We start from the raw sequence: 14,008 nt of genomic DNA on the forward strand, positions 1-14,008 counted from the left end.
TGATACAGCCTTGTCAAGAGGCGGATGAAGTGCTGCATGTCAAGAGCTGATGAGCAGGAGAGATGGATGATTGTGGATGGAAAGGGAATGCCAGTGTTTGGTGTTCACAGTCTGAGATTTGACAGACTCACCTCCATCACATACTGAGTTTGCTTTCCCGGGTCCCCGGAGAAGGGGTCATTCGGCTGCGCCTCCCCAGTCAGTGTCCTTTGGTCCCCGGGGATGGACTCCTTCCTCCCCGTGGAGTCCTGGGTCTCAGTCTGGTCCCTGCATCGTGGGCCGTTCTGGACCCCAGGGCTGCAGATTTTATGGTCCTCTGTTTCCTGAGGAGAGATCAGGGTGGGTGGTTCAAACTGGCACAGGACTGCAATGTCATGATTGATTATTATCATTCCACGTTTTCCTGACCCTGTCACTCTGCCAAACACCAAGTGTGAAATTTGGGAAAGCTGAGATTTCAGAGTGGTTACCTGGCCTACATTGCCCTGGCTCTGGCTGCCCTGTCACAAATGGCCGAATGGCCAGAGTTGCTGACGCCAAGAGTGAAGCCTGCTTCTCCAGGCACCTCCGAGGTGGTGGCCTCTTCAACAGCTGGAGAAACAGGAACACATCTCTCCTCCTAATCTTGTCTCAATCTTGAGCTTAAATCAGCCACATTGTTGAGAGAGAAACAGGTCCCACGAGTTTGGAGACTAAGTGTAATTTCTAGGATTTGTAAGTAGATTAGACTACCTCAGACATTTCTTTAGTTTTGTAGTGTTAAAAACAGGATACTTTCTGACTTCCATTTCAGGTAGAGATAAAACTCCAGATGGCAGTGTAGAGGACCATGCTTTAAGTGAACAGGGTCACACACAAAGAAGTCCTTTGTCAGAAACTCTAGATGTGAAGCCTTCAGAGGTGACTCTCCCCTTAGTGCTTCCGCTGGGAACTGAAGACCATGTTCTTCTGCCTGTCACAGACTGTCAGTCTCCAACGTCTGACATACTGCTGAGGGCAACTGGGAATGGATATTCAGAGCTGCAGTTGATTTTTTTTTACAACAATTATATTGACTTTGAAAGCATGGAATTGCTCAGACATCCCTGGTAGTAAACATAAACATCTCTGGTAATGTGCATTTTCATATTAATCCCCATTCATTTGAGCTGTGTGGCCATTATGTTATGTGTGCAAGTAAAAGCACTTGACCTTGCATTTTACTTATATTTATAAAGTGATTCTAATTTGCAATATGTACAATATTTGTATCTAATGTACAACATGCAAAAACTGACAATTATATGAAAACCAAATCTTCCTGAAGTATTTATTTATTATTTGCTTGTTTGTTTATTTGTATGTGTGCACACTGTGACAATCACGCAGAGGTCAGAGGACAGCTTGTGTGAGTCAGTTCTCTTTTTGTACCGTCTAGGTCCGGGGGTCAAATCCAAGTGTTCAGAATTGGGAGCTTTCCCTAACTGAGTCTTCTCATTGGCCCCAGAAGCTACATTTGTAACATCACAGGAAAGCATTCAAAAGCACTGGTTAAAGTACAATATTTTGCGACATATTGAGAAATTCACGATTTCCATTGGAATGTGGGGGCTGCACACAATTATTTAATAAAAACATTGTTGACTGTACTATCATGCAGGCACAAAGACTTTGGTGTTCGTTGGATGGACATTCCTCTGAACTGAAGCCTTTCTGGAGACAGGCTTATGGAACTTAAGATGTAAAACAAACATACTAGGCTCAAGAAGCCCCTGAAATGTAAAAGACTTACAAGCCCCTCTCACAGTTCTCTGGGCATTGACAGTTACTGGGAAGACGAGGTCTCAGATCTGGACTTTCTTTCAAGTTGTGTAGGGAGCTGCAAGAAAACAGCTTGCATGAGTCATTGCCATTGCATTGCACTTACGCACCTGTTAGACACCCCCAACTAACACAGAGACAGTCACTAAGCTAGATTTGGGTATAATTATTTCTTCTGTCTACTGTTGGTGCCCTCTTTGCAGTTAACAGACATGTGTTCATGTCTCTTCTGAAAACGGGGCACAAATGGTGCCTGTGTAGGAATCAAAGATGAGTTGGCCCAAGATGGGGGATGAGACATGTAACTGTGATTGATCTCTCTGAGGGTGGCATGAGGGACACTTCCTGTGTGGTATAAGGTTGGGCACCTCCCTGACATAGCGGCACTGCATATTTTCCCCTTGGAAGGTGATGAGTTATGCAGTCAAGTCTGAGCCACCTGAGAGTGGAGTATCCTTGGGGTAAGACCAATGTAAGAGGACTCGTGTTTAATGGAGTCGGCCTTGCCAATGCAGAGCCTGCAGAGACAGTGCAGTCCCTGATAGTAACATGCATGGCTGCTATGAGGTTATTATAAATGTCAAGTACTTGGTGTTCCTTTTCTAAGGCGTTAGGCTATATAGTATTACCTTAAATACAAAACCACTAATATTTTCTCAAATCTTTCTTGTAAGACCAGGATAGACTGTCAAGTCTCCTCTAACAGAATTGCTTCTCCCAGAATGGTCCACAGTAGTATCTGGTCTATATTCTGAAAATTACCACACTGCTGGAAGTTTAGTAAAAACATGTGATGGGCCTTAATAAAAGAGATACAAGCAAGATGACACCAGTAAATTAAACACAGTGGGTTTTTTTCATTAATTTTTTAAAAGAAAAGTGTATAGAGACCAAAAAAAAAAAAACCTACCTTATATGCCCATAAACTTCAGAAAAAAGAAAATTTATGTTTCATAAATGATCAATTTTGGTTTAATTGTGCTATGGCAGCATAAGTACAATTTGAGATTAAAAAATCCTTAAATTTGAATTGAGAGTGAAATCATTCTAAAGTAATGTATCACTTCTCTATAGTAAGTGATTATATTTCATCACCATATAAAATCAAAGGTTAAAAATGACAAACTTTTTTAAAAGTCCTTTAAAAAGAGAGGAACATCACACACCTCACATTCCTGCATAAGTAAATGTTATGTCACTACCTATTACTCTAAAATAGAAATTAGTAGCATAAGAGAAAATTCAAAACATTTACTTTTTAGCCAGGCAGTGGTGGTGCACACCTTTAATCCTAGCACTCAGGAAGCAGTGGCAAGTGAATTTCTGAGTTTGAGTCCAGCCTGGTCAGTGAGTTCCAGGACAGTCAGGGCTACATAGGGAAATTCTGTTTTAAAAAAATCAAAAACTAACCAAAAAAAACCATTTAGGGTTTCATCTAAATTATTAAAATAAAGATTTGAAATAATAAAGCCCAGTTTCATATTTTTGAGTTATATTTAAGTAATAAATGTGTGGCCATGGTGGAAATGGGTTTATTTTTCTTTTATATGTTGTTACTCTCTTCCTCCACACCCATCCTCCTCACGCACCTGTGTGAAACAGCCCCCCAGGCACCATGCTTATTCCTGAGGATGTTGAGAATCTTCTGCTTTTGCTGGTTCGCTGTCTCACAGTCACGGTGCTCGACAGCACTGATGAGGTGGTCACACATCTCCTCCTCCTCTCTCCTGTCAGCAGAATACTGTGCACACTGTGACTGTGAAGGCATGCAACAAGTAAGAACACACTATGTAGAGTGTAAAAATGCTGCCTACCTTTAAGCTAAAGGGAAGAAGAACTGAATTTAAAACCACTATTTAACATACTCTAAGACTGTTCTAAGAAAGGCAGAACCACCTTTCAAATTAGAAAACAATGTGTTCTTTTGAAAAGTATACATAAAATATTTTGAGAAAAGTTCCATAATTAATGCTTTTCTACTTTGGGTCACTTCTTTTTTTTAATTGATTTTTATTGAGCTCTACATTTTTCTCTGCTCCCTTCCCTGCTTCCCCCCCTCCACTTCAACCCTCTCCCAATGTCCCCATGCTCCCAATTTACTCAGGAGATCTTGTATTTTTCTACTATCCATGTAGATTAGATCTATGTATGTATCTCTTAGGGTTCTCATTGTTAAGTCTGATATCAGTGTCAAAATTAATCATTAAGAAGAAATAATTAAAAAGTTCACTAAACTTAAGTCTACTTTTTAAAACCAATTTAACATGCCTCACTTAAAACAAAGATATATAATTCTAATAATTACTTTGAGAACAAAAACCTTGTCACTTGCCATATAATTTTTTGCTTCCTAAAAGACAATGTAGCATAGAAAAAAATTAGTTAGATATTTAGCAGATGGATTTTGTTTTGTATTTTAAGCAGACTATGTTTGCTTTTTGCCCCTAATTCCCAATCTGTAAAATGAGGAGCTAAGACAAGGTTTTTCCAGGTTCCATTCTAACTCTAATATTTAATGCTTCAAAAGGTCTTACAAGAATCATTCTTAGTCTCATCTTCCCAGGTCCATAGCCTTCAGTTGTCATATCTGCATCTTATTTCTGTTTTATGATGCTACCTTTTTATGCAAACCTCTGATGCAAAACTGAAAAGACACTTGAGTTTTAGATTAGCTACTGTGTAGACTGACTCAGTCTGTGATTTTAGAGTTACATTTCAAACATCTAAGAAAATACATGTGACCAGCTCCAGTTATGACCACTGTGCAAAGACCTGTTGCGTAGGAGGCATGGGGACACAGTCCTGTCTGCTGACACATACTCTGGGCAAGCTTTCTCATCTGCAGAAAGAACCCATAACAATGTAAGAAGAATTAATTCATTATTCAGTTTATCTTTTTGTACAGGGAATCACCAATTAGTACAAAGATCTGCTGCAATAATGTAGTTAATATTTCATTTGCACACTGGAGGGTGAAATTAAATTTTTATTTTTCTTCCTTAACAATTACAGTATTAACTAAGAAAAAAGTCTTAACTGTGAAGCACCTAGCTCAAATTAAATACGTTTCTCCTTAACTGCAGAGCTCTATGAGGCTACAGAGAATTGTCAAGCCTAGTTAAATATCATACCATCTGCATTTTTTAAATTTAAAACTGATATATTTAGTGTATATACACACACACACACCCTCTACACACATAAACACAAATGCCCATACAGACAGACACACAGACACATACAAGCACACACACACACACACACACACACACACACATATATATATATATACACACATACAGACACAAATACAGACACATACACTCACAAGCACATAGATGTACATACACACAGATACACAAACACAGACACATACACATTCTAACATGACGTAAACAAATGTAAGCATTTGACCTGAAAAACCAGTGGGTATCTGTTAAGTAACAGTGACTATTTTCTCAAAGTTAAACTTCTATTGGCAGTATACACTGTGGATATGAGTCCTAAAAGTTAGACTATATTGGCAGTATACACTGTGGATATGAGTCCTAAAAGCATCCAGCCTTCATGTCCACTATCTTCAGAAGCTTTCACTACTTCTCCCATACAACCACAGAAAGACTAAGCTCACCACTACCTCAAAAAAAAAGCAACACTGGAGTGAGTCTGAGAAAATCTTACTTCCCTACTAGGAAAGCCACAGATGCACATAAAACACATAAACAGTATGTTGGGATTGTTGAATAATCATTGTGGTCAGAAGAGCGACTACAAAACAATGTCTAAATATTCCTTATGTGGGACAGTATAAACAGATGAGAAAGAAACACTGTCCTTATCTTATGTCCTTTTGATTAAATATGTGCTAAAGGTCATAGCTAGTATCTGCATGCCTGAAAATATATTTGAAATGTTTCATATGACAAATATTGGGCTGTTATATCCCCACAAAACAACCTACTTTTTTTAGTATAACTATGATTGTCTCAAAATTAATTCTGCAGACAATCCAGTTAAAGTTCTAAATATTATTTACTTCCATAGTCAAAATGCAATTAAAGTCCCAATAAACTAATTTCTTATTTTTCAGTCTACCAGTACAAGTTTTAAGAACTAGACAAATCCTAGCTACATGATGATTTAATCCTACTGAAAATGCTTTTTTTTTTTGCAAAAGATGGCAGTGTCATTGCTTTTACCTTTCCACTGATGACAAAGTAGGACAACAGCCTACAAAGCACATACGTATACATGTGTAGGTGTTTGGCATAAAATATGCCACAGACAATGAGGCAATACTGACTCCACCATATTGGTAACACAGAAGATATCTGCTCTTGGGTGAGCTGTGTGTGAGGTACTCAGTTTTACTCCACTTCTTTCAAACCCCATCTGGATATCACTCACACACATACTGATAATAAAACTGTACTGGTTGGTTTGTGTGTCAACTTGACACAGGCTGGAGTCATTAGAAGAAGGAGCCTCAGCTGAGCAGATGTCTCCTTGAGAGCCAGCTGGAAGGCATTTTCTCATTAAGTGACAATGGAAGAGGCCCCAGCCCATGGTGGGAAGAGTTATTCCTGGGCTATTGGTCCTGACTTCCATAAAAAGGTGGGCTGAGCAAGCCATGGGAAGCAAACCAGTAAGCAGGTCCCCTCTATGGCCTCTGTATCTGTTACTGCCTCCGGGATCCTGCTCTATTTGAGTTCCTGTCCTGACTTTTTTCAGTGATAAACAGTGTTGAAATGTAAGCCAAATAAACTCTTTCCTCTCCAACTTGCTCTTTGGTCATGGTGTTTCATTGCAGTAATAGAAACTCTAAGGCAAAAAGCAAGTGAAATTTCCTGAGTTCTTATATTTGTCAGGAACATGGAGAACTGATTACAGACCACACCGACTGCCTTTCATAAATAATTTGATCCCTACACCTCATTTGTTGTCTTATTAGAGGGACACAAACAGCTTTTTATTTCCATAAGAAACAAGTGTTTATTTGACTTTTTAGGAGATCATCATTCCAGGTTAGCATTGAACAGCTTTCAGAATGAAGAAAGATAAGAAAAGCAGAATCAAACTTTCATTTAAACTTACTACGAGTTAGTTTTGTGTTGGTAAATACACTATAGGCAGGACACTGGGGTACAGTATGTGCCTAATTCAGTGTCAAGTAGGTGGGAAGGCCATATAAGTAAAGGCTTTAGTTACATAGTTTTCATGTTATAAGTAATTAAGTATAGATTAAAATTGGTGTATTATTTTATTTATTTAGTGTGTATGTACATGCACACATGCGTACACGCATATACACACACACACATTCACTCTTGAGCTGTTTGCTGGTGTTTGCATTTGGATGTTAGGGGATAAGTCTAGGGAGCTAATTGTCTCCTTCCACAGTGTATTCTGAGAGCTGGACTCAAGTCAGCAGGCTTACACAGCCAGTGCTTTAACCTACTAAGCTACCTTCCCCTAACTTCTTTCATAGAGATATAACTTGTATATAGGAAAAATAACTTATTTTAAATGTACCATTTGATAAATAGTCAAATAAACCTTTTCATATAAACTGCCACATGTAGCACCAGTTGCCCAGTTTCTATTTCTATAATTTTGTCTTTCATTGCTTGTAACATAAGTGGGAAATATTTTCACTTGCTGATTGTGGACTCCATTTTGTTGCTGCAGTATTACTTGGTTATGACTCACTTTTTCATTGATATCTGATTATTTTCAATGTTTGTTGAAATGAGTAAAACTTCTGTGAACATTCACCCACATATTTTAACAGGAACTTTTCATTTTGTTGGACCTAGGCTTAGGATAACTGATAAAGGAAGTGTATGTTTGATCTGCTAAGATTCTAACTGAATAAGCAGTTTTCCAGGTGGAGGGACATTCGGTGTGCCTACAGATGGTATATAACTCTATTGCACTTTTTCAATGTGGTTCAAAACTGAATTTCTCTAATGAAAAAGATTTTGCACATCTTTTCAAATGGTGGTTGAGCATTTATATACCAATTTCAATGGTGTTTGAACTTTTTGCTCAATCCAAATTCTTTTTTATTTATCATCTTTTAATGATTACTCTAATGAGGGTCTGACTGCATACTTTATAATACACAAAGGAAGTCCAGTATCCTGCAGCCCAAAGAGTTCTGTTATTTATATCCACTAAGTCTGAAATTCTTGTTTCTTTCCTATTTCTGGCATCATTTTGTTGGGGAATATTATTTTAAGGAATGCAACTTTTGTTTATGCTGCATTTGTTTAACTCTGTGAACACTGTGATTTTTTGCCTGTCTACAATACCTGATGGTCTAATAAATAGCAAGGCAGGTGAGGCTGGCAGGCAGAGAATAAACAGAAAAATAAATGAGGGGGGGGGAGAGGAATGACAGAAAGAGAAGAGGAGGACATCAGGGGCCAGATACCAAGCTATACAGCAAGCCACAGGAAAAAAAAAAAAAAAGTAATGAAAGGTGTTGCGTTGCTTTGGCCAGCAAAGCAAATGCAACACCGGACTTTTCTCAATGCAGTTTAATCAGGAAACCTTGAATAATCTTCTGACCCCAGGGGAAGCCAGCCCACACCTAAAATAGCCTCTGGGTAGCCAACTCCAGCAAGCCACGTGGGAAATACGGATAGGCCCAGGTACACAGAAACAAGCCAGATCCTTAGCTTTAGCCATGTATGGAGTTATTTACAATTGAAAGTACATCCCACCCAGAGGGTGGAGAGCAGAGGTCAGCGCCATCTTTAAGGTGAGACCCAAAGCAGCTCACTACATTTCCCCCTTTTTGTTTTAGATGCTACAGGTAAGTGTAGAGGCTCTTGTGAAAACAAGAGCCTTGTACTGATCCTCCTTAGGTGTCTTCCACTCAACGAGTGCCAGACTGGCTCGATGCCATTTTCCAGAGGTGGGATCTTGGGCATCAACCCACATGCAGCTAGGCATGCTCTTCTCAAGGTTAGCAAAAGCCGTCCTTGAGTGCAATGCCTTGCCTCGCACCCTGAATGCGTCAAATTATCCTTTCATGGTGGCTAACCATGTTTGGGGGGATTGGCCAGCCTCTATAGTCATAAAGGCTTGTATAATCATGGCTGTACTGTGACACTGAGAGGCCCTAATCTGACAGATAAACCACAGGCAGGCTAGAGAGACCAACACCAGAAGGCCAGCTAACGCTCCCAAGCCCACCCACTCCTTCAGATGATTCATGGCTGCGGAGATCCAGGACAAGAGTCCTTCAGCCATGCCAGCATCCACTTAGGTAGAATTCATGGTAACAATGGCCACCCTCAGCTGCTCCATCATGGCACCAAATTCTCCAGTCTTGTTACCTAAAATATAACTAGACAACTGTTTAGACAAATTTGAAGCACGGATAAAGTTCTCATATTGTATACTAGTCACGGCATGGGAAACATCCACAGGCACAGGCATGATGCTTCTTATGTTGAACTCTTCTAGTCAAATGCTCTGGCACCCACACCGGATCTTGTTGGTCCTGTGGAAAAACACAAACAGAGCCTCGTGCCCATGTTAGCATGAGATCAGGCCCGTACCATAGCCCTGTCAAAATATCATTCCACTTGACCATCCCTTTAGCAGGGCCATGGGGGTCCTGATGTCTATCAGCTGCATAGTTACCTTGAGCGTCCAAATTTTTAAAAAATTATGGAAAAGAGGGCAAGGAAAAGTCTTTTTTTCCCCCTTGGGGTCCAGCCGTGGTCTATTCCCCCTTTTTGTTTTTGTAGACATTCTTTAGTGTGTGGTGAGCATACTCCACAATGCCTTGTCCTTCAGAATTGTATGGCAATCCATGAAAAATCTGCACCTCCATTTGTAGACAAAAGGAGGCAAACATTTGATCTGCATAAGCTGGTCCATTGTCAATCTTTAATTGTTGAGGCCTGCCCCAAGCAGCCCAAGCTTCCAGGCAATGGGGAATGACATTGTGTGTCTTTTCTCCAGTCAGAGGTGTGGCATGTATTACACCTGAACAGGTGTCCACAGACACATATACATACTTTATATTTCCAAACTCAGATATACGTGTCACATCCATTTGCCAGATTTTTAGGGGGAATAGACCCTGTGGATTTACTCCAATACTGGGTGGATGTTGATGAGTCACACATTGAGAACAATCGAAAATTACCTGTCGAGCATCTGCTCGAGACATGAAATTTTTGTTGTAATGCTTTAGCATTAACATGAAAAGTCTTATGAAAAGCTCTCGCCTTTTCCAAGGTAGAACTTATGAATATACATTCTATTCTAGTCCACTGATCAACTATATCATTTCCTTCATTCAAGGGTTCTGGAAGACCTGTATGTGCTCTAACATGCTGGATGTAAAAGCAATTTCTTCTCTGCCAGATTAAATGTTGCAATTGCTGGAATAAAAGGCACACTAGACTGGAACTTTTAATAGGTCCAGCTACTTCTAAAATTCTAAGGGCATTAACATCATATGCAGAATCCGATATTAGATTAAATGCAAAAGGGCAAACTTTAAAAACTTCAACTACAATTTGTAATTCTACAGTCTGAGGAGAGCCAGGTTGAAACTGATGCATCACAGGATCTTGTTTATCTATCAAATACACCCCACAGCCTGTCTTAGATCTGTCTGTAAAGACATTTGGGGCCATGGAAATAGGCTGCGATGATGTTATTTTAGGAAATATTACAGGATGCTCCTTAAAAAATCCTAACAGTGGATGTTTGGGATAATGATTATCTATGTTGCCATCAAAATCACACTGCAAAATAGCCCAATCATCTATCATAGCAGACAGGATCTTAACTTGATGGCTGGAATAAGGCACTATAATGGTGATGGGGGCAGTCCCAAAATATTGTAAACACTGCTGAATCCCTTTCAGGGCTAAAGTTTACACAGCAGTAGGATAATGCTCAGGAGCTTTGGCTGGAGATATTTTGGGATAAATCCAAAGCTGTGGACCGTTTTGCCATAACAACTCTGTAGGCTGGTGATATGAAGGCAGAATGAACAAAACAATGTCTTGGCCCTCTTGAATCCTCTGCAGAAAGGCATCTTGTAATCTACTTTCCATCTTATTCAATGCCTCTCGTGCTTCATTAGTCAGTTGCCTTGGAGAATTCAAAGCAGAATCTCCATTTAAAATATTATATAAGGGTTTTAACTCATAATTTGGCAACTTCAAATAACATCTAAGCCAATTTATATCGCCTAACAACTTTTAAAAATCATTCAGGGTCTTTAAATTATCTTTTCTCAATTCTATCTTTTGTGGAATAATTTGCTTCTCACCAATTCGTGCTCCTAAATAATTGACAATTTTATCCATTTGTACCTTATCAGGGGATATAAATAATCTCTCTTTTCAAGCAATTTAATTAACTCCACATAGGCCTGTTTCAAGTCTGAGCAGCAGATCTCTGTCCCACGCTGGATTTCGAGCTGCTTGATCAGCTGTAGCCTGCTCGCTAGCAATCTCAATCAAAAAGGCTCTCCAGTCTAAGTACTGTCCAGGGCTCAGGCATGCTTGAGTGAGCCCACTCCAGTTGCTAGGTGTCATACAGTATCTATTCAGGGCTTCTACCTGTGCCACAGTAAAAGAGACTGTAATCCCATAAATTTTCATAGATTCAACCAAAAACTCAATCACCTTAAAATCCAGAGGCCCTTTGTGCTTATTTCCTTGCTGACTTTGAAACACTGGATATGCTAATCGCAGTTAAGTTCTAACAGCATTCCAGACTCCTGGACAAAATGTGAGTCCGGAGCCACCCTGACACCCTCCCACATAAGGTGGAGGGGTAGAGGGTGTTGTGGGGCAAAGTGTCAGTCCTTTTGAACCTCCTTTCTCCTTTTTTCTCACCCTCTTTCTCAGTCTTGCCTTTTGCAATTTTCTTGCGATTGCCTGTAGTTGTTTATTTGACTCTTCTAACTGAGAAAGGTTCAGGTATAACTCTCCCCATTCCTGATGGTTCCTTTTACTGCTTGCCTTTTCAGATCTTTGCTCTTGTAACATCTCCAGCACTGCCTGTTCATTTTCTACCACTTTACTGTAATGCAGGTTCTCAAGACAGTCTCTAATTAACTTCCAAACTGGTTTGACCCCTCCCTTAAGGATCCCTTGCTCAAATGCAAAATCTAGGTCTCTCCCTAGCTTTTCCCACAATTATATCGAGAGACGCCAGGGTGCAATGGCATCATGCTCGTTCAGAAACCTTTCCAAAGAATTTTGTTTTATCTTTAGATTCTTTGAACAGAGCAGCTCATTTAGAGGCAAAAAAATTGGGCACAATTGATTAGTGCCCATATTTGATTTATATTTCTTTTACTTTTGTTTCGCCAACTTGCGAAACTGCTCTTCGCTGACTCATCTACGGAGTAGCGATTATTCCCTGCTTTGATCTGCGGTTGTTCCCCCTTTATTTCCAGGGAAAAGCAATTAACCCCCACTCTTTCACAGTTGCTTTCTCTTTATTTACCGAGAAGAGCACTTAATTGAGCCTGCTTTGGTTGCAGTTGCTTTCTCTTTATTTACAGAGAAAGCTAATAATTATCCCTGCTTTGGTTGCAGGATTCCCATTTACCTGGGACCTATATCCCTGCTTTGGTCGCAGGATTCCCGCTTACCTGGGAACTATACCCCTGCTTTGGTCGCAGGATTCCCACTTACCTGGGAACTATTCCAGTGCACTGCCCTGACTGCAATGAGTTCTGGGTCCTTAACAAGCAGAGATCCCGGGTTTCAGCACTACCTGTTGCGTCGCTCTGGCCAGCAAAGAAAACACAACACCGGATTCTTCTCAATGCAGTTTAATCAGGAAACCTTGAATAATCTTCTGACCCTGGGGAAAGCCAGCCCACACCTAAAATAGCCTCTGGGTAGCCAACTCCAGCAAGCCACGTGGGAAATACAGATAGGCCCAGGTACACAGAAACAAGCCAGATCCTTAGCTTTAGCCATGTATGGAGTTATTTACAATTGAAAGTACATTCCACCCGGGGGGTGGAGAGCAGAGGTCAGCACCATCTTTAAGGTGCAGCACAAAGCAGCTCACTACAGAAATATATACAGAAATAGAAAAACATGAGAGCCCAGAGGCAAAAGGTAGTAAGGATAATTTAAGAAAAGCTGAAAAGAAACAAGCCAAGTAAAAGCTGGGCATTTGTAGCTAAGAATAACCCTCTGTGTGTGATTTATATGGGAGGTGAGTGGTGGGCCACTCAAAAGAGCCAAAAGAGCAAAATCAACCAAATACATTATGAACAATAAACTCAAAGATGTATACACAGTATTATTTTTCTATATAACTTAAAATCATATTTGAGTTAATGAATTATCAACTTTATAATGCTCATTAATTTGTATATAGCAAAATTCCAAATTTTATAAACTGTGGCATCTTATGACCATTTCTTTTTTATTCTGTCACTATTTTATTTCACACACATTTATATTTATGTATGCACATACATACATATACACATACCCACATCATCTTCCTTGTCTCCCCTTTTCATGAAGGACCATACATCCCAACTTTCTTCATAAAAGGCACTATTCAACAAATTATTGCCCTTTCAGCTTATGTAGTCATCTGTAAAATGTGGAAAATTCTCTGTGTGAGAATTAACTATAGAAATGAATGTGAGCAGCCCAATGGCCTATGCAAAATGAGGTGTGGTATACTTTACTAGTTCTACATTGTCCCTACAAGCCTTGTGCCCATCTGACACCTCTGCTAGTAAAATGCTGTGACTCACATCAAAGAAATGCCTGAGCAGACTGAAGATGAGCATACCCATCAGTGACCTGCAGAGGACAGTGGTGCAGCTGCAGACCCGGAGCCTGACTGCCTCACTGCCTTGTAAGATACAAAGTCTCCCACTCTCTCACTGATCTTCCTAGTACTTTACATCATACTACAGAAATCTGGCATGTGGCCTTTACCATTGCAATATAACACTGCCATCTACAAACTTCACTCAGGAACCTCTCAATTGAATTAGGGAACAACTTAGAATATTTAAAGCACATTTATGATTATGTCTTGGGGTGCAGTTGTAGCAGTCTTTCCAGGCTTTGCCTGCCAGAATTCTTAAAATCAAGTAGGGTAAAACATTCAACCTAGTTATAGTCTATCATAGTTCTTTTGCTCTTCCAAGAAAATTTTTAAGTCATCTTGTCAATATCTA

At 39.8% G+C, this 14,008-nt stretch overlaps 1 protein-coding gene across 2 annotated transcripts in view; it reads right to left on the reverse strand.

Annotated features, from left to right (window-relative positions):
* The window catches only part of LOC146895028 (uncharacterized), a 51,304-nt gene that overhangs the window by 2,661 nt on the left and 34,635 nt on the right, over window positions 1-14,008 (reverse strand). For both annotated transcript variants that reach the window (XR_015736059.1, XM_087900695.1), the window contains 4 exons: window positions 12,486-12,580; window positions 3,390-9,313; window positions 1,772-1,858; window positions 132-323 (listed from right to left, as the gene is read on the reverse strand). Coding sequence is in view for 1 of the 2 variants with exons in the window: in XM_087900695.1 (XP_087756821.1) it covers window positions 200-323; window positions 1,772-1,858; window positions 3,390-3,568 (390 nt within the window). In the remaining variant the exon portion in view is untranslated. The remainder of the gene's footprint in view (window positions 1-131; window positions 324-1,771; window positions 1,859-3,389; window positions 9,314-12,485; window positions 12,581-14,008) is intronic.

Source organism: Myodes glareolus, chromosome 22 (assembly GCF_982192425.1).
Source record: "Myodes glareolus chromosome 22, mMyoGla1.1, whole genome shotgun sequence".
In the NCBI taxonomy this organism is placed as follows: domain Eukaryota; kingdom Metazoa; phylum Chordata; class Mammalia; order Rodentia; family Cricetidae; genus Myodes; species Myodes glareolus.